Below are 21304 nucleotides of genomic sequence, written 5' to 3' on the forward strand. Positions count from 1 at the left end.
CCTACTGCTTTTCAGCTTTTATTGGACTCATTTGCACACTCGCTCACACACACACATGCTCTGGTCAGGAGAGAGATCCCCCTCTTCAATCTCTCTCTCCTTTTCTTTGCTCCATCATCACTGCTACAGACAAACACAAAACATTAACTGACATCAGGTGTAATGACTTTGCCACTCACCTTCACCTTCAGTTTCAGCAGTAAGCAAACTGTAGGGGGTCTACCTCCTTGACTTGCTTTCATGTCCCTCAATACCAGCCTCTCGAAACACTTCATGATGATGGGTGTGAGTGCTACAGCCCGGTAGTCATTGAGACAGGACACGGTAGGTCCAGGTCCTACTAGGTTCCCTGAATGTTCATAGGTGGCAGCTTCCCTGAACATGTTCCAGTCTGTACAGTCAAAACAGTCTTTTAAGGCAGATATGGTACCTTGTGGCCAAGTTCTCACCTCTCTCACAGCTGATCTGATTCGTTTGTGAATGGGTCTGTAGGTGAGGGTGAGCAGTATGGAAATATGGTACGATTGTCCAAAGTGGGGGAGGGGTGCAGCCTTGTATGCAAGCTGGATGTTTGTGTATACTTGATCTAGCATTTTATGCCCTCGTGTAACAAAGTCAATGTTTTGATGAAAACATTAACAGTAAAAAAAAAGAAATATACCACTGCATGTCCCTGACGTGCAGATAGACAGGAATTGGTGTCAACAAAGGCTTTATTTTTACTTTCTTTCCTACTGCTTTTCAGCTTTTATTGGACTCATTCGCACACTCGCTCACACACACACATGCTCTGGTCAGGAGAGAGATCCCCCTCTTCGATCTCTCTCTCCTTTTCTTTGCTCCATCATCACTGCTACAGACAAACACACAACATTAACTGACATCAGGTGTAATGACTTTGCCACTCACCTTCTCTGGCCCTGCCCTCCATTCACAAACTGATGCTTAACCATGCCCCTGCTGCCACATACCCCCACTGCCCAACTCAGCCTGGGGAGCCGTCTGGCCCGCAGAGGACTCCCCCCCACGATGTGACAGAAAGTCCGCCATCACAATCTGCAAAATCAGCCTGTGGACCACCTCTAATTTAAAAGGCTGGAGGGTGAGATACCAACGGGTGATCCACGCATTTGCATCCTTCATGCAATGGAGCCACTGGAGCAGCATCTGGTGCTCCCTTTTTAGTGAGATCAGTCAGCAGTCTGGAATTAGATATGAATCTGTGATAGTAGCCAGCCAGCCTCAGGAACTATCTAACCTCTTTTTTGGTCTTGGGCCTTGAGCAGGCCACAGTCGCTGCAGTCTTGTCAATTTGGGGATGCACCTGCCCATGACCCAAGTGGAAACCCAGATACCGTACTTCCACCTGCCCAATTGCACACTTTTTTGGGGTTAGCCATGAGGCCCGCATGCCGCAGTGACACCAGGACAACCCTAAGTTGTTGCTATATATAATGATGTTGTCTAAATAGGATGCAGCATGAGGGGGAAGGATTTTCTCCATGAGCCACTAGAACATAGCGGAAGGGCCAAATAACCCTAAAGGATGTGTGACAAATTGGTGTAAGCCAAATGGTGTGGAAAATGCCATTTTCTCATGGGATAGAGGAGTCAATCTACCAATCTACCAATATCCCTTTGTCAAATCCAGTGTTGAGTAAAAACAAGCAGCGCCTAATTGATCATGCAGCTCACCAATGTGATGCATTGGGTATGCGTCAAATTTAGACACTGTGTTGACTTTTCTATGGTTCACTCAGAACTAGACCGACCCATCAGTCTTGGGAACCAGGATCACCGGGCTACTCCAGTCACTGTGGGACTCCTCGATTATTCCCATTTTGAGCATGGACTTGAGTTTGTCTCGAACCACCATTTTTTGTGTGTGTTTGGGCAAGCTGTATGGGCAACTATTCACCACCACCCCTGGTGGCGTCTCAGTGTGGTGTTCTATGAGGTGAATGCAGCAGGTAAGGGGCAAGAACACGTTGGAAAATTCCATTTGCAACCTGGCATCCTCCATGAGTTGGGCCAGTGAGAGGTGGTCTCCACAGGGGAATTGAGCAGCTTAAATGGTTACTTTCATTTTTACCACCGGCCCCAGCTCAGCCCTCTCTGGACCTACTGACGCCAATGCCACGGGGACCCCCTTGTTCCAATGTTTTAATGGGTTGAGATGGAATATTTGTAGCATCCCACCCCTGTCCGTTCGCCTCAACTCATTGTTGACGTCCCCGGTTCACCGTGTGACCTCAAAGAGCCCTTGCCACTTGGTGAACAATTTGAAGCTCGAAGTGGGCAATAACATGAGTACTTTATCTCTCGGGGTGAACTCTTTAAGGTACATGCTCCTGTTGTACAGCCAGGCCTGACGTTCTTCTGCCTGCTGTAAATTCTTCTGGGTTGAGTGAGTGAGTGTGTGGAGCTTTGTGTGCAGGTCAAGAACATACTGAATTTCATTTTTACTATTTGAAGGTCCCTCCTCCCAATTTTCCCGCAGCATGTCAAAAATGCTGTGAGGCTTACACCCATATAGTAATTTGAATGGGTAGAATGCCTTGGAGGCTTGCGGGACCTCTCTTACTGTGAATAACAGAAGCTCAAGCCATTTATCCCAATTATGTGCATCTTCACTTACAAACTTCTGAATTAAATTTTTAAGTGTTTGTTTGAATCAATCTACCAAGCCATCTGTTTGTGGGTGATAGATGCTGGTGCAGATGGACTTAATCCCCAATAACTCATAAAGTTCGCGAAGTGTGCATGACATAAATGTAGTGCCTTGGTCAGTCATGATTTCTTTGGGAATGCCGACTCAGGAGATAATTTTAAACAGTGCCTCTGCAACATTACGTGAAATGTTATGCAGCGGGACTGCTTCCACATATCGCGTTGCATAGTCCACCAGGACTACAATAAAGCGATATCCCTGTGCCGATCGATCTAATGGTCTGATGAGATCCATGCCAATTCTCTCAAAGGTGATCTTGATTAGAGGGAGAGGGCACAAGGGTGCTTTTGGAGTGGCCACTGGATTTAACAGCTGGCATTTGTGGCATGCTGCACAACACAGATGGACATCCCCACGAATCCCTGTCCAATAGAACCAGGCCATTATGTGCGCTCATGTCTTATCCTGACCTAAGTGTCCAACCATCGGCTTAAAGTGAGCTGCATGGAATATGTATTCCCTACGGCTCTTTGGGATTAATAACTGAGTTATTTCTTCACTGGTTTGAGTGTCCTGCATCACTTGGTATAGCCTATCTTTAATAATTGCGAAGTACGGGAAGGAGGGTGTCGCATTTGGTTGGAGAGGTTGACCATCAATTACTTTCACTTGGTCAAGAGCATGACGCAGAGTCTTGCCTCACATTTGTTCTAACAGGAAATCCTCAAGGAAATCCCTGAGAGGGGGAAGAGGGGCAGGCTGCTCCCCACTCCTTGTGTCACCCTGATGCAGTGCTGATGTGGACGGCTCTGAGACAGCTTCCCCGGTCAATGCTACACTGGAATCCCCCCATGATGTTTTTATCACAGGACCCGCCCACTACTACACACCATTAAACCTTTAAACCCTGGCCAATTGGTCCTCAGGATCAGTGGGTGGGTGAGATGTGGGCTAACTATTGCCTCTACACTATGCTTTTTCCCCTGAAATAGAATGTGGATGGATACTAGTGGATATTCGTGAACATCCCCATGCACACACAAAACTTTCACCACTTTTGCTCTCCCCAATGCCTCACCTTGCACCAGGCTTTGGTGGATTGAGGTCTGATTACAGATGGAATCCACCAACGCATGATATGTATCCCCTGGAATACTCACCGGTATGCGATATGCGCCGGCCCAATCGAGGGCAGTCTCTCTGGTGCATTGGGGATCTGGACCACAGCTCCCACCTCCATCGCAGAGCACTGACCCTGGAGATGCCCGGGGTTCCCCGCAGCACCAGAATACTGGCCCAGACTTCACCACTGCACTAGTGATATGGGTATCACTCACCTGGGGTGGAAAAGACACTGACACAGAAGGGAAAGAAGGGAGGAGTACACCACAGGTGCCACTCACCTTCCCTGGCCCTGCCCTCCATTCACAAACCAATGCTTGACCACACCCCTGCTGCCACAACCACACCACAAATGTACTCACACACATATTAACTGGCAGTCATATTGTTTTGTCTTCATGGTTATATTAAAGGACAGCATTAGTTATTCAACTCAAACGGATTTTCACTGTCAAAAACACACGCATGCACCCACTCCCAAATCCACCACACATTCACATCGTTCATCCATTCAATTCATGGTTTCTATGGTTCTTATTCCTTAAAATTCCACATTCAATTAAATAAAAGAAAGATGTGTGGTATGTATGGTAAGTACAGTAGTTTTGTCCAAAATTATTTTTCCTTTTTAAGTTTTATTTTTATTTCTGCCTTTATTTTTATATTCTTTTATTTTTATTCATTTCTTTATACTTTTCAACATTTTTTCTTAATCTTTTGTGAGTTTTTTTTATGGCACTCCTGTGACTCCTGTGTGGTGCTTTCAGTGATTGACAGAGACTGATGACATTGAGGTAAGTACTGTCATTCTGCCTGAATCCTAAACTTTCCCACACACACAACTAATATGGGATTTGTGAAATTTCTTCTTGGCTCCAATACTGAGGCTCTCAGTGACTTTGAGAGCTCTGTAGAGCTCACTAAGTCTCGTGGAAATGACTGTGGCAAGTCGCTTGTTGTTGCTTATGGAGACCTTGCATGGTTATTATGATATGAAATATCCATCTGTCCCATACGCTGAGGTGCTTGGAGAAAAATGATGGACATTCCTTAATTTTTTTCCACACATATTATGAAAGGGCTAAAGAGTGCTTCAAGAAGGCCCTGGAGCTGGAACCAGAGGACAGTGACTGCTATTGTTCTGTATCAGATGGAGTATATTCTCCCAGAGTCAACAGCTTCAACTGAAAGTTCAACTGAAAATTCAATTGATAAGCTTAGACGGGCCATAGCTATGAAACCAGATGATGATGTTCTTAAGGTTCTACTTGCTCTTAGATTGGCTGCCCACAAGAAGTGCAATGAAGCAGAGAGCCTAGTGGAGCAAGCCTTAGAGAGCTCTCCAGAACATCCACATGTGATTCAATATGTTGCGAAGTTTTTGCGGAATCAAGGGTCTGTGGACAGGTCTATTGTCCTCCTAAAGAGAGCATTAGAGAAAGTATCCAATGCAGCCTTTATACACCATCAGCTGTGGTTTTGCTATAAGCAAAAGAATCTGATGAATGCAGGAAGCCATCACAGAACAGGTGCTGAAATTGAGCAAATTCAAGCGCAGTGCATCTACCACTTGGAGATGGCAACCAAATTGAAGACCAGCTTCATTGCTGCAATGAGTGATCTGGCCTTCCAGTATGGGGCGAAGCAGGATATGCAGAGAGCAGAAGAAATGTTCCAGAATGCATTTCAGACAGCTAAAGAAAGAAACAAGAGCTTCCAGTATGTTCATCTCTGTTATGCAGAATTCCAGTAGTACAGTATGAAATGTGAGCCTGCTGCCATCAAACACTACACTGAATGGCTGAAGATAAATCCAAATACATATCATGGGAAGAAAAGTGCTGGAAGTCTGAAAAATATTGCAAAGAGAAGAATTGAGAACAACCCAGAGGATGGAGAGGCCTTTGGAATATTTGGAATCATTCATAAGGAAAAAGGAGAAAAGCAACAAGCCATAGAGTGCTTTCAGAAAGCGCTGAGCTGTGAAGACAATGAGGATTATCTCAGTGATCTTTGTGAACTTCAGATTTCATTACAGTAATATTACAAATATCCTGTTTGATATAGCTAATTATTTACACATTCATGATAGTTAATGGTGACTGTATACACTAGTTGAAAATGTGAATTTAATTGCATTTAATCTAAACCTTAAAGGTACCTTAAATTTAGTTGTCCATTTTAAGTTACCTTTAAGATCAGCCCTTAAATTTACAGTGCTCAGCGTAAATGAGTACACCCCCTTTGAAAAGTAACATTGTAAACAATATCTCAATGAACACAAACAATTTCCAAAATGTTAACAAGACAAAGTTTAATATAATATCTGTTTAACTTATAACGGGAAAAAGTAAAGTTAATAATATAACTTCGATTACACATTTTTCAGTTTTACTCAAATTAGGGTGGTGCAAAAATGAGTACACCCCACAACAAAAACTACTACATCTAGTACTTTGTATGGCCTCCATGATTTTTAATGACAGCACCAAGTCCTCTAGGCATGGAATGAACAAGTTGGCATCATTTTACAACACCAATCTTTTTCCATTCTTCAACAATGACCTCTTTTAGTGACTGGATGCTGGATGGAGAGTGATGCGCAACTTGTCTTTTCTGCATTCCCATAGGTGTTCGATTGGGTTCAGATCAGGAGACATACTTGGCCACTGAATCACTTTCACCCTGTTCTTCTTCAGAAATCCAACAGTGGCCTTAGATGTGTGTTTAGTCATGTTGGAAAAGTGCATTACGACCAAGGGCACAGAGTGATGGTAGCATCTTCTCTTTCAGCATAGAGCAATACATCTATGAATTCATGATGCCATCAATGAAATGCAGCTCCCCGACACCAGCAGCACTCATGCAGCCCCACATAAGGACACTGCCACCACCATGTTTCACTGTAGGCACCATGCATTTTTCTTTGTATTCCTCACCTTTGCAATGCCATACAGTTTTGAAGCCATCAGTTCCAAAAACATTTATCTTGGTCTCATCACTCCAGAGTATAGAGTCCCAGTAGTCTTCATCTTTGTCAGCATGGGCCCTGGCAAACTCTAGGCGGGCTTTTTTTTTTTGCCTGGGCTTTAGGAGAGGCTTCTTTCGTGGACAGCATCCATGCATGCCATTCCTCTGCAGTGTACGTCGTATTGTGTCACGGGAAACAGTCACCCCAGTTTGGCTTTCTACTTCTTTAGATAACTGAAGTAGAAAGCTACAACTGAACTTGCATGCCGATTTTCTTCAACCCTTCTCATCAGAAGACGCTCCTGTCGAGGTGTTAACTTCCGTGGATGACCTGGACATCTCTGTGAGATGGTTGCAGTTCCATCTTTCTTAAATTTTTGTAACACTTTTGCTACAGTTTTCTGACTGATAAGTAAAGCTTTGCTGATCTTCTTGTAGCCTTCACCTTTGTGGTGGAAAGAAATTATTTTCTTTGGGGAATTCTGAAGAGACATCACTCTCCATCCAGCATCCAGTCACTAAAAGAGGTCATTGTTGAAGAATGGAAAAAGACTGATGTTGCAAAATGTCACCAACTTGTTCATTCCATGCCTAGAAGACTTGGTGCTGTCATTAAAAATCATGGAGGCCATACAAAGTACTAGATGTAGTAGTTTTTGTTGTGGGGTGTACTCATTTTTGCACCACCCTAATTTGAGTAAAACTGAAAAATGTGCAATCGAAGTTATATTATTAACCTTACTTTTTCCCGTTATAAGTTGAATGAATGAAGACTTTATTTCAAACATATCAAAGTAGTACAAAACAGAAGAGAAGAAAAACAAACACAAAAAACAAAAACAAAAGAACAAATAAAAACACTTAATTAAAAAAACAATGGAACAATATTAACTTATGTTTGAAAAGGAGTAGGAAGAAGCATTAGCTTATTTAATCCTACCCCTTTTCCAATTGATTAATAATACTATTTACTTCCTGTGTGTGTGTATATATATATATATATATATATATATATAAAATTTATTTTTATTATTTTTTTTATTTACTATTTTTAAATCACATACCCCTAAACACAAGTAATTTAAACATATTTACCTGTACCAACAAAATAGAAAATAAACAAAAAGTAAATAAAAATATGTGCAAAAGCCCTAGCACTCGTCCCACCCTTCTTCCTCACTGTACCTAGTAAATACCATGTGTTTGTACTGCTGTTTGAATATACTCATGCTTGGACATTGCTTCAGCCCCCCCGACAGTCTGTTCCACAATTTCACTCCACATACTGAGATGCAATGTGTTTTTAAGGTTGTGCGAGCAAAAATATGTTTAAAGTTCATTTCCCCCCTCAAATTATATATCCCCCTCTTTCTGAAAAAAAAAAACAGTTTTTGAATGTTGACTGGAAGTAGGTTGTTTATTGTTCTATACATGATTTGTACTGTTTGAAAATGAACCAGATCTGTGAGTTTTAGTATTTTTGATTTTAAGAATAAAGGATTAGTATGTTCCCTGTAACCAGTGTTATGAATTGTCCTTATGGCTCTTTTCTGCAGTATAATCAGTGGTTGTAATGTACATTTAAGTATTACCCCAAATCTCTACACAGTAATTTAAGTATGGTAATATTAGTGAGCTGTAAAGAAAGTGGAGTGATTTGTGGTCCAGAAAATGTTTTGCCTTACTCAGTACTGAAATGCTCCGTGACAGTTTGGTTTGTACGTGTTTTATGTGAGATTTCCATGTTATTTTATCGTTCACAATTACACCAAGAAATTTATTTTCATATACCCTTACAATATCAACCCCATCTACCTGTATTAGTGCTTGAGTATTCCTTTTACAATTCCCAAATAACATGAATTTAGTTTTAAGGTTTAAAGAATTTGTGCTTGTCAAACCACTTCTTTAATTTAGACAGTTCTGCAGTGATCATCCCCAGAAGATCCTGTAAATTCCCCCTGAACAAAAAAATGTGTCATCTGCAAATAAAACTAATTTTAATTACTTAGAAACTTTGCAGATATTTATGTAGAGAATGAACAGTTTTGGACCCAATACTGACCCCTGGGGGACACCACAAGCAATGTCCAAGCATGAAGAGGCGTAATCACCTAACTTCACAAACTGTCCCCTGTCCCTTAAATAACTTTTCACCCAGTGCAAAACTATCCCCTTGATCCCATACCGTTCCAGTTTATTAATATATCATGATTGTGTCGAAAGCTTTCTTGAGGTCGATGAACAGGGCCGGCTCTAGGTCTTTGGCTGCCCTAGGCGAGATTGAATTTTGGCGCCCCCCAAGAAAAAACCCCTCTAATAACATCTAAATAACACTTTAATCTAATCACTCTATTCTATTACTATTAAACAATGTATGGTGCATGGACAATAAACAAGAAGTCATTTTTATCTTTTTCATTATTGTTATTATTGTTATCATTATTAACATAAAGTGTCACAAAGTAAAATGACCACACAAATTCAATACATATCTCCATATAATGGGCAAAAATTCTTCCGCACCCTGTTCAAAGTGTAGTGCATGGACAATAAACAAGAAATTATTTTTAGTTTCTTTTTTGCTATTAAAAGTTAAGTCATCTCTGAAGAATTAACAAATTAAATGAATAAAAAATTCTACAATTCTAAATTGTGCAAACTTAAGCACCCTGTTAGGACATCAATGGGCTGTATTTTCAAACAAAAGTGCTATTATGGGTACTTTGTTATTGAAGTCTATTGCTGTTTGCATCTAGTTAGCTATAGGCAGACATTGATTCAGGTGTCTAAAATATTAATTTGCCTTGATATGAGAGATTAGATCAGACTTACCTCTATACTTGGCTCTATTTGTTTCTTCCTGTAGCCTTCGTTTGCGCCCTTGCGCACCCGAGAGTTTGGATTTCTTCATTTAAACACTTGTAGTCTGGGCTACTTTTTGCGTTGGATAGCCATTCTCATTCCCTGATGAACACCGCTCCCCCCGCCCCCCTTATAACCTATCATTGTGCATTTTTAGTAGGCATAAGGAAATCACCGACCACTACTGCGTAGGCTACACTTGTTTTTCAACCTTTTTGAGCCAGGGCGCACTTTTTTCAATGAAAAAATCTCAAGGCACATCACCAATAGAAAATGTTGACTGAAACTAAAACGCTGTTGCCAATATTTACAATATACAGTCATTCTATAATTTTCCACGGTGCACTTGGTGATCTCTCACGGCACACTAGTGTTCCGCGGTACTAGAGTTCGGCAGCACAGTGGTTGAAAACACTGTACACCACTGATGCACTTGGTAACATCTCCATTCAATAACTCCATCCCTCCTTTTTGGTGGGGTTTTGGTCGCCCTTGGCGCCCCTGGGCACACTTTGCGCTCTAGGCAATTGCCTAGGTCGCCTATAGCAATCGCCGGCTATGATTACATGGCCAAAACAGAGAATAGCCGCAGATGCGCACTTGCGCGCCCGAAGACACACTATAGACAGGACGAACCACTGTTGAGCGCTTATTGTTTCATGATTAACAACCACCACCCCACCCCGCTTTTTTTGACAAATTGCACCCTGACTACATGCTTTGCTGTACAATTAAATTAGGCTAAGACGTTATAATGCTGACTTGTTTTCAGAATAGTGGAAGTCATAATTTTTCTCCCCCCGTTTCTGCAACCCTGGATGGACGCAGCGCCCTTAGCATTTGCCTATATTGCCTATGCCACGGGCCGGCTCAGGGTGTACCCCATCTCTCACCCATAGTCAGCTGGGATAGGCTCCAGCTTGCCTGCAACCCTGTACAGGATAAGCAGCTACAGATAATGGATGGATGGAAGGAAAAGTGGCTGCATGTCTGAAAATTTTTAGAATAAAAAAAGACAACCAATTAATCTCTCTTTAATTAGGCTCTCAATCTTTAATTAGGCAACCAATTAGGCTCTCTCAATCTTTTAGATTGTCCATTAGAAAACGAGACTTCTGACTTTTTCAAGGCTCTCCCAAGAGACCCAGACAGTGCGTCTTATATCAAGTCAAGTCTGTTTGTATAGTGCTTTTAACATAGGGTGACCAGATTTCCCTAGTCTGAAACCAGGACACTTTTGCGTGCAACCATGCTCGTGCACGCACACCTTTTTTTTACGTAAATGTGACAGAGAGGTGCTCTTATCACTTTGTTGAAGCTCACATTTATCAACATCTCACATGAAATAAAACAAACAGGCATTTTGTTATCTAGTAGCATAGTGGTATACAGATCAGTTAAATTATGGTCAGACAACAGATTTTGTAATGGCTGAGAATAGGCCAGGCTATGTGCATAGGCCAAATTTAAACTGATTTATTTCACCTGTTTGTGAGAACACCAAGAAGAATGCATATGCACATGTAGGCTATATCTCTAAAATTGTATGCACTATAGCATGAACTTAAAAAGTAGATATGTGACCTCAACATAGCCTAGGTCAGAATCAACCTTACTAACCATTCCCCACAACTGAATGAATAAAGCAAGATGTGTACAAAGTGAACACTTTAATGGAAGCTGCAACAAGCTGTTCAACACAGCAATATGGCCAAACTGTCAGAATGGTATGTTAAACAGAAACAAAAAAAAGAGACAAGTGATTTGAGAATATATACTACGGAAGCCGAGAGAGGCCCTTCATATACGGTAATCCTTTTTTTTATTCACCTTGTTATCCCGAGATAACGACATAATTAATTCAGGATCTCGAGAAAACAACACAACTAATTTGAGATCTCGAGAAAACAAAACCGTTATTTCGAGATCTCGAGAAAACAAAATTATTTCATGATCTCAAGTAAACAGCTGAGAAATGGTTCATTCAGGTGCGCCAAGAGACTTGTAATATGCTGACTTTGGGGCTATTTCTCATTCTGTATAGACGCAACTTTGGTCATTAGAATGTCTGGAATAATCGATCACCTAATAAGGCAATATTTTGATCAGGGGTTGACACAGGGAGAGATTGCATTAAGTCTCTTAATAAGGGATCATTTCAAAATTAGTCCGCGTCACCTCCGCAGAAGACTGGCCCGGCTTCGTCTCTACCGACGGAGATACGGTGATCCAGCTGAGATCATGAAATAATTGTTTTGTTTTCTCGAGATCTCAGAATAACGGTTTTGTTTTCTCGAGATCTCGAATTAGTTGTGTTGTTTTCTCGAGATCCTGAATTAATTATGTCGTTATCTCGGGATAACAAGGTGAATAAAAAAAGATTATATGAAGGCCCTCTCGTGGCTTCCGTAAATATACACTCAAACACAACAGCAATAAAGGAGGAGAGGGGCGACAGCCCGAGGAAAGCCCCCACAGAAGCGCACAGCATTTGCAACATAGGCTACCCAACTCAGTACAGAAACAAAGCACTTACAGTGTGTGCAGTAGGCTTCGTGCGCATTGTTCTGCACCTCTCGGAGGAAGGGGTAGGTGCCCTGTAAATCTTTGGAAAAGGTACATTTTCTTTTTGGCATAATTGCTGCGGCATTACTGCTGCTAGCTGCTAGACAAAGAACATTTGCGCCAGTTAATGTTTATTTTATTGTTGCATGGCAACACGTTCTGTTGTCTGGAATAATGGGGCTAAATAAACACCCACGCCACAGGGCCAGGGGGCAGTAACCAGGAAAGTTTGCGATTCCTGTCAATTCATCAAAATAGTAAATGCAGACATTTCTCCGCTAATGATTCCCACGCTGCTCAGTCGCAAACGTCGCGAGTGGCGAAAACCGGGACATATCCGTGTCCCGACAGACTTTTGTCTTGACTCGGGACACACAACCCCAAATCGGGACTGTCCCGGTAAAACCGGGACGTCTGGTCACCCTATTTTTAACAATAGACATTGTCCCAAAGCAGCTTTACAGAATCTGAATGACCCAAGACATGAGCCAATTTTATCCCTAATCTATCCCCAATGAGCAAGCCCGTGGCGACGGTGGCAAGGAAAAACTCCCCCAGACGACACGAGGAAGAAACCTCAAGAGGAACCAGACCCAAAACGGAACCAATCCTCATCTGGACAGCAATAGACAACATGACTATAACATTAACAGTTTTAGCATGAAGTCAGTTTCGTTGATGTTATAACTCTTCATTAATAGACTCGTGAGTGCAAAACTGTTCATGACAACTGCAGTCCCAAAGTTAGCAAGCCAACTGTAGTCCTCAGCCACAAAAGCATTACTGTAAGTGTCCAGAGTGTCTTCCAAGTGTGACTTTCAACTGTCCATATGGGGCCGTCCTCCACAAGAGCGATGTGATGAGACTCCAACCAGACATAGGGCATCAGGATGAATCAGGCGGGTGCGAGGAGCAGAAGAGGACAGCACCTCGATCCCAGGATTGACATGTAACTCAGAGGGACAGATTGGGGGGGGGGGGGAACACAGGTTGTTAGGTATGTCCAATGTCACCTGAATAAGTAGGAACAGTATACATTTTGCGCTGAGTTCAAGCAGGGACTCTGGCAAAACTAACTATGACAGCATAACTAAAAGGGGAGAGCCAGAAGGTAACACAGGCATGAAGGAGCCCCGGGACATAAAGCAGCCAACCACTACACTGTCAACAAACTCAAGCAAGTGGAGGACTGACAGCATCCATACATCCCAGTTTACAAAAACACACCATGTCTGAGGACCCTCCAGATCTACACCTTTACACCTCATAAGCACCATTAACAAAAGGCTTGAATAAACAGATATGTTTTCAGCCTAGGCTTAAATGCTGAGACTGTGTCTGATTCCCGAACACTACTTGGAAGGCTGTTCCATAACTGTGGGGCTTTGTAAGAAAAGGCTCTGCCCCCCTGATGTAGCCTTCACTATATTAGGTACCAGCAGATAGCCTGCATCTTTTGATCTAAGTAGGCGTGGCGGGTCATAAAGGACCAGAAGTTCACTCAGGTACTGTGGCACGAGATCATTCCGTGCGTTGAAGGTCAATAGTAGTATTTTATAATCAATACGAAATTTGATTGGGAGCCAAAGCAGTTTATGGTTTATTCATATATCATTGTTTATGCTTTGACACTGTACACACATTAACTGGCAGTTATGTTGTTTTGCCTGCATGGCTACCCTGGGGAAAAATAAATGTGGTAAGTGTACTAAAATTTAGCATACTTTTGTGTACTTGAAGCCACACTAATCATCAATATACTTCAAGTGTGTTTATGATTAGTTAACTTGAGGCATGCTATTTTGGAACAACTAATTTTGTACTAAATATATTTTAATTGTAATTAAATTGTAGAAAAGTGCAACTTGAAGTGTATTTACAGTGGTGCTCGAAAGTTTGTGAACCATTTCGAATTTTCTATATTTCTGCATAAATATGACCTAAAACATCATCAGATTTTCACACAAGTCCTAAAAGTAGATAAAGAGAACCCAGTTAAACAAACGAGACAAAAATATTATACTTGGTCATTTATTTACTGAGGAAAATGATCCAATATTACATATCTGTGAGTGGTAAAAGTATGTGAACCTTTGCTTTCAGTATCTGGTGTGACCCCCTTGTGCAGCAATAACTGCAACTAAACGTTTCCGGTAACTGTTGATCAGTCCTGCACACCGTCTTGGAGGAATTTTAGCCCATTCCTCCGTACAGAACAGCTTCAACTCTGGGATGTTGGTTGGTTTCCTCACATGAACTGCTCGCTTCAGGTCCTTCCACAATATTTCCATTGGATTAAGGTCAGGACTTTGACTTGGCCATTCCAAAACATTCACTTTATTCTTCTTTAACCATTCTTTGGTAGAACGACTTGTGTGCTTAGGGTCGTTGTCTTGCTGCATGACCCACCTTCTCTTGAGAGTCAGTTCATGGACAGATGTCCTGACATTTTCCTTTTGAATTCACTGGTATAGTTCAGAATTCATTGTTCCATCAATGATGGCAAGCCGTTCTGGCCCAGATGCAGCAAAACAGGTCCAAACCATGATACTACCACCACCATGTTTCACAGATGGGATAAGGTTCTTATGCTGGAATGCAGTGTTTTTCTTTCTCCAAACATAACGCTTCTCATTTAAACCAAAAAGTTCTATTTTGGTCTCATCCATCCATAAAAAATTTTTCCAATAGCCTTCTGGCTTGTCCACGTGATCTTTATCAAACTGCAGATGAGCAGCAATGTTCTTTTTGGAGAGCAGTGGCTTTCTCCTTGCAACCCTGCCATGCACACCATTGTTGTTCAGTGTTCTCCTGATGGTGGACTCATGAACATTAACATTAGCCAATGTGAGAGAGGCCTTCAGTTGCTTAGAAGTTACCCTGGGGTCCTTTGTGACCTCACCAACTATTACATGCCTTGCTCTTGGAGTGATCTTTGTTGGTCGACCACTCCTGGGGAGGGTAACAATGGTCTTGGATTTCCTCCATTTGTACATAATCTGTCTGACTGTGGATTGGTGGAGTCCAAACTCTTTAGAGATGGTTTTGTAACCTTTTCCAGCCTGGTGAGCATCAACAACGCTTTTTCTGAGGTCCTCAGAAATCTCCTTTGTTTGTGCCATGATACACTTCCACAAACATGTGTTGTGAAGATCAGACTTTGATAGATCCCTGTTCTTTAAATGAAACAGGGTGCCCACTCACACCTGATTGTCATCCCATTGATTGAAAACACCTGACTCTAATTTCACCTTCAAATTAACTGCTTATCCTAGAGGTTCACATACTTTTGCCACTCACAGATATGTAATATTGGATAATTTTCCTCAATAAATAAATGACCAAGTATAATATTTTTGTCTCATTTGTTTAACTGGGTTCTCTTTATCTACTTTTAAGACTTGTGTGAAAATCTGATAATGTTTTCGGTCATATTTATGCAGAAATATAGAAAATTCGAAAGGGTTCACAAACTTTCAAGCACCACTGCAGTGTCCTTTTATGTGCTAAATTACACGTAACTTTCACTTAAAGTATATTTTACTATAATATATTTCTATAAAGTGTAATATAGTATAATTGTTTTAAAGTGTGTTAAAAGTGTTAGCGTGAAAGCGTGATGTTAGTATACTTTTTATATATTTACAAAAAGTACAAATTGTGTAGGGCGGCACGGTGGTGTAGTGGTTAGCGCTGTCGCCTCACAGCAAGAAGGTCCAGGTTCAAGCCCCGTGGCCGGTGAGGGCCTTTCTGTGCGGAGTTTGCATGTTCTCCCCATGTCCGCGTGGGTTTCCTCCGAGTGCTCCGGTTTCCCCCACAGTCCAAAGACATGCAGGTTAGGTTAACTGGTGACTCTAAATTAACCATAGGTGTGAATGGTTGTCTGTGTCTATGTGTCAGCCCTGTGATGACCTGGCGACTTGTCCAGGGTGTACCCCACCTTTCGCCCGTAGTCAGCTGGGATAGGCTCCAGCTTGCCTGCAACCCTGTAGCACAGGATAAAGCGGCTAGAGATAATGAGATGAGATGAGACAAATTGTGTAAGTACATTTTCAGTATACTATTGAATATACTATAAATACAATAAAGTACATTTATTTTTCACCAGGGTACATTAAAGGACACCATTAATTATTCAATTCAAAATAATTTACACTGTCAAAAACACATGCATAACCCCCCCCCCCATTCCAACACACATTCACATTTTTCATCCATCCAATTAATTTTTTTCTGTGCCTGTTGCTCCCTAAAAGTCCACATTCAGTGAAATAAAACAAAGATGTGTGGTAGATACAGTGGGAAAAATAAGTATTGGATACACTGCTGATTTTGCAAGTTTTCCAACTTACAAAGAATGGAGAGGTCTGTAATTTTTATCATAGGTACACTTCAACTGTGAGAGACAGAATCTAAAAAAAAAATCCAGAAAATCACAGTGTATGATTTTTAAATATTTAATTTGCATTTTATTGCATGAAATAAGTATTTGATACAATCGAAAAACAGAACTTAATATTTGGTACAGAAACCTTTGTTTACAATTAGAGGTCAGATGTTTCCTGTAGTTCTTGATCAGGTTTGCACACACTGGAGCAGGGATTTTGGCCCACTCCTCCATACAGATCTTCTCCCGATCTTTCAGGTTTCGGGGCTGTTGCTGGGCAACATGGACTTTCAGCTCCCTCCAAAGATATTCTATTGGGTTCAGGTCTGGAGACTGGCTAGGCCACTCCAGGACCTTGAAATGCTTCTTACAGAGCCACTCCTTAGTTGCCTTGGCTGTGTGTTTCGGGTCATTGTCATGTTGGAAGACCCAGCCACGACCCATCTTCAATGCTCTTACTGAGGGAAGGAGGTTGTTGCCCAAAATCTCACAATACATGACCCCATCCATCCTCTCCTCAATACGGTGCAGTTGTCCTGTCCCCTTTGCAGAAAAGCACCCCTAAAGTATGATGTTTCCACGCCCATGCTTCACGGTTGGGATGGTGTTCTTGGGGTTGTACTCATCTTTCTTCTTACTCCAAACACGGCAAGTGGAGTTTATACCAAAAAGCTCTATTTTGGTCTCATCTGACCACATGACCTTCTCCCATGCCTCCTCTGGATCATCCAGATGGTCATTGGCAAACTTCAGATGGGCCTGGACATGTGCTGGCTTGAGCAGGGGGACCTTGCGCGCACTGCAGGATTTTAATCCATAATGGTGTAGTGTGTTACTAATGGTAATCTTTGAGACTGTGGTCCCAGCTCTCTTCAGGTCATTGACCAGGTCCTCCCATGTAGTTCTGGGCTGATCCCTCACCTTTCTCATGATCACTGATACCTCACAAGGTGAGATCTTGCATGGAGCCCCAGACTGAGGGAGACTGACAGTCGTCTTGGAGTTTCTTCCATTTTCTAATAATTGCGCCAACAGTTGTTGCCTTCTCACCAAGCTGCTTGCCTATTGTCCTGTAGCCCATCCCAGCCTTGTGCAGGTCTACAATTTTGTCCCTGGTGTCCTTAGACAGCTCTTTGGTCTTGCCCATGGTGGAGAGGTTGGAGTCTGATTGATTATGTGAACAGGTGTCTTTTATACAGATAATGAGTTCAAACAGGTACAATTAATACAGGTAATGAGTGGAGAATAGGAGAGCTCTTAAAGAAAAATGTGAGTGTGAATAGTTGTCTGTGTCTATGTGTCAGCCCTGTGATGACCTGGCGACTTGTCCAGGGTGTACCCCGCCTTTCGCCTGTAGTCAGCTGGGATAGGCTCCAGCTTGCGTGTGACCCTGTAGAACAGGATAAAGCGGCTAGAGATAATGAGATGAGATGTTTACATTGTTATTTGCTAATGTCATCCAAAGAGTTAAGGCTGCATTTGAAAAGAAAATATTTTCGGTTTCCTTTCCTGAACAAATGGGTGTGGATTTAAATCGCTTCTATCACTGTAGTCTCCCTGATCTGTTTTCACAGTGTGAGATACACAGAGACTAACCACAATGAGATAAATGCTGTCATTCTGCCTGAATACTAAACCTTCCCTTTCACTGAAAGCACCCATAAGGGTACATTTTGTTTCTACCTTTAGTCTGTATTTCTAACCTAATATGAATTAATGTTACAAAAATAATTGAAGGTACATAATTGGACCTTATGAACCACTCTTGTTCCACAGAGGAATTGTTTACATGCACCTTATTGATATAAAAGGTTTATATTGTTTTTTGTTTTTCTCTGAGAATTATACCATTTTAGTGAGTTTCATTCATGCATATGACTCAGGTATTTCTTTCTCTACTAGTTCAACACAAGACACAATTTTCAAAACCAGACTTCTTCAGCTGGAATGCCATTTTACCTGGGCTCTGAACAAAAATGATGTAGATCTCGCTGACCTTCTGAACAGGCTAGAAGAACAGCTTAACCTGGATCTTGGAGGGGAGACAGGAGCTGCATGCACACACAGCTATAAGGGATTTGTGAAATTTCTTCTTGGCTCCAATACTGAGGCTCTCAGAAACTTTGAGAGATCTGTAGAGCTCAACAAGTCTCGTGGAAATGACTGTGACAAGTTGCTTGTTGTTGCTTATGGAGATCTTGCATGGTTATACTATCACATGGGTAATTTCACAGAGTGTGAAAGCTACTTGAATAAACTGAGCGAGATTAAAGTGAAATATCCATCTGTCCCATATGCTGAGGTGCTTGGAGAAAAAGGATGGACATTCCTTAAGTTTTCTCAGAAATATTATGAATGGGCGAAAAAGTGCTTCAAGAAGGCCCTGGAGCTGGAACCAGAGGACCCTGAATGGAATGCCGGCCTTGCTATTGCTCTGTATCGGCTGGAGTATAATCTCCAAAATTCAGCGGTGTCAACTGAAACTTCAACTGAAAATTCAACTGATCAGCTTAGATGGGCCATAGCCACGAACCCAGACGATGATGTTCTTAAGGTTCTGCTTGCACTTAGATTGACTGTTGACAAGAAGTACAATGAGGCAGAGAGCCTAGTGGAGCAAGCCTTAGAGAGCTCTCCAGAACATCCACATGTGCTTCGATATGTTGCAAAGTTTTTGCGGAATCAAGGGTCTGTGGACAGGTCTATTGCCCTCCTAAAGACAGCATTAGAGAAAGTGACCAATGCAGCCTTTATACACCATCAGCTGGGGCTTTGCTATAAGCAAAAGATCCAGAATCTGAGGTTTGCAGGAAGCCACCACAGAACAGGTGCTGAAATTAAGCAAGCTCAAGAGCAGTGCATCTACCACTTGGAGATAGCGACCAAACTGAAGACTGGTTTCATCCTTGCTATGAGTGATCTGGCCCTCCAGTATGGGGTGAAGCGGGATATGCAGAGAGCAGAAGAAATGTTCCACAATGCATTTCAGACAGCTAAAGAAAGAAACGAGAACTGCCAGTATGTTCATCTCTGTTATGCAGAATTCCAGCAGTACAGTATGAAATGTGAGCCTGCTGCCATCAAACACTACACTGAATGTCTGAATTTAAATCCAAAGACATATCATGGGAAGAAAAGTGCTGAAAGTCTGAAAAAGATTGCAAAGAGAAGAATTGAGAACAACCCAGAGGATGGAGAGGCCTTTGGAATACTCGGAATCATTCATAAGGAACAAGGAGAAAAGCAACAAGCCATAGAGTGCTTTGAGAAAGCGCTGAGCTGTGAAGACAATGAGGATTATCTCAGTCATCTTTGTGAACTTCAGATTTCATTACAGTAATATTACAAATATCCTGTTTGATATATAGCCAATTATTTATACATTCATGAGAGTTAATAGTGACTGTATACTGTCTGAATTTAAAAAATATAAATATATATATATATATATGTACACACAAACACACACGATAAGATATTAAGATTACTGTTATAATGAATAGATCATTAGTTCAATATGCTATTAATATTAAATGTAGTAATGGAAGAAGATGACTGCTTTACTCCCTATTAATGTTCTATTATTAAAGTTTGTCCTGCACTTTGTTTTGAAAAAATCACTTTCTTCTTATGGAAATTAAAGTACTTTTAAGTGAGAAATCATAACCTGTGTTGATCTCTTTCCTGCAGAACAAATATTGAGGTTTTTCACCCACGTGACCAAGTCATGTGATGCATCGTTAGGCTGCCATTTTGGACGTCACGGCTCGAATCGGTTTGAAAGCGAGGAAGGCGACAAACGAAAAACATAAAAGAAAAAGGAGCGAGATGCAGAAAACACCTTGTAAAGGTTCTCGAGATGTGGGTGGAGCACAGAGGACGGCAGGACAGAGACTGAGTTCGCAAAACTCTTTTATTCGCACTTTTCAGCGGAAGCGTTTCTCTCTCTCAGTCACACACACACACATTCCGGTCCTCGGGTTGTAGAGAGAGCTCCTCTGCTCTCGCTCTCCCTCCTTAAATAGCCCGGTTTACTGGGGAGAACACACACAAAACATAGATTAATCACACTCAGGTGAAGCGATTCTGCCACTTACCTTCCCCAACTCCGCCCTCCTGTCACAGACCGGCGCTTGACCACGCCCCCGCTGCCACATACCCCCACCGCCCGACTCAGGCCGGGCGCCCGTCCGGCCCGCAGCCGACCCCCCCCCCCCTTGACGGGAGAGGAAGTCCGCAACGACCATCTGCGCCCCCGGCCTGTGGACCACCTTGAAGTTGAAAGGTTGGAGCGCTAGATACCAACGGGTGATCCGCGCGTTGGCATCCTTCATGCGGTGGAGCCACTGGAGGGGCGCGTGGTCCGAACAGAGGGTGAAAGAGCGCCCCAGCAGGTAGTAACGGAGGGCGAGGACCGCCCACTTGATCGCCAGACACTCTTTTTCGATAGTGCTGTAGCGCCCCTCACGCACCGACAGCTTCCGACTGATGTATAATACTGGGCGATCCTCTCCCCCCACCTGCTGGGACAAAACGGCCCCCAGCCCTCTGTCCGACGCATCCGTCTGTAACAAAAAAGGGAGAGAGAAGTCAGGGGAGTGTAACAGTGGCCCCCCACACAGTGCAGCCTTTACCTCAGAGAAAGCCTGCTGGCACTGCTCCGTCCACTGGACCGGATCTGGCGCCCCCTTTTTAGTGAGGTCAGTCAGCGGGCTGGTGACGTC

At 42.4% G+C, this 21304-nt stretch overlaps 1 protein-coding gene across 1 annotated transcript; it reads left to right on the forward strand.

Moving 5' to 3' along the window:
* The first annotated feature begins 4640 nt into the window (after window positions 1-4640).
* LOC132897595 (interferon-induced protein with tetratricopeptide repeats 5-like) lies at window positions 4641-19920 on the forward strand. Its single transcript, XM_060938841.1, has 2 exons — window positions 4641-4737; window positions 18437-19920. The coding sequence occupies exons 1-2, from the start codon at window positions 4641-4643 to the stop codon at window positions 19918-19920; spliced, it is 1581 nt and encodes a 526-aa protein (XP_060794824.1).
* The last annotated feature ends 1384 nt before the right edge of the window (window positions 19921-21304 follow it).

This window comes from Neoarius graeffei, chromosome 14 (assembly GCF_027579695.1).
Source record: "Neoarius graeffei isolate fNeoGra1 chromosome 14, fNeoGra1.pri, whole genome shotgun sequence".
NCBI lineage: Eukaryota > Metazoa > Chordata > Actinopteri > Siluriformes > Ariidae > Neoarius > Neoarius graeffei.

Excerpts from the sequence above, each read along its gene's own strand:
- LOC132897595 (XM_060938841.1), top strand. The coding sequence starts at position 4,641 with ATGGGATTTGTGAAATTTCTTCTTGGCTCCAATACTGAGGCTCTCAGT. Across the intron at positions 4,738-18,436 it reads GTCTCGTGGAAATGACTGTG|TGAGTTTCATTCATGCATAT; the intron begins GCAAGTCGCTTG and ends ATACCATTTTAG.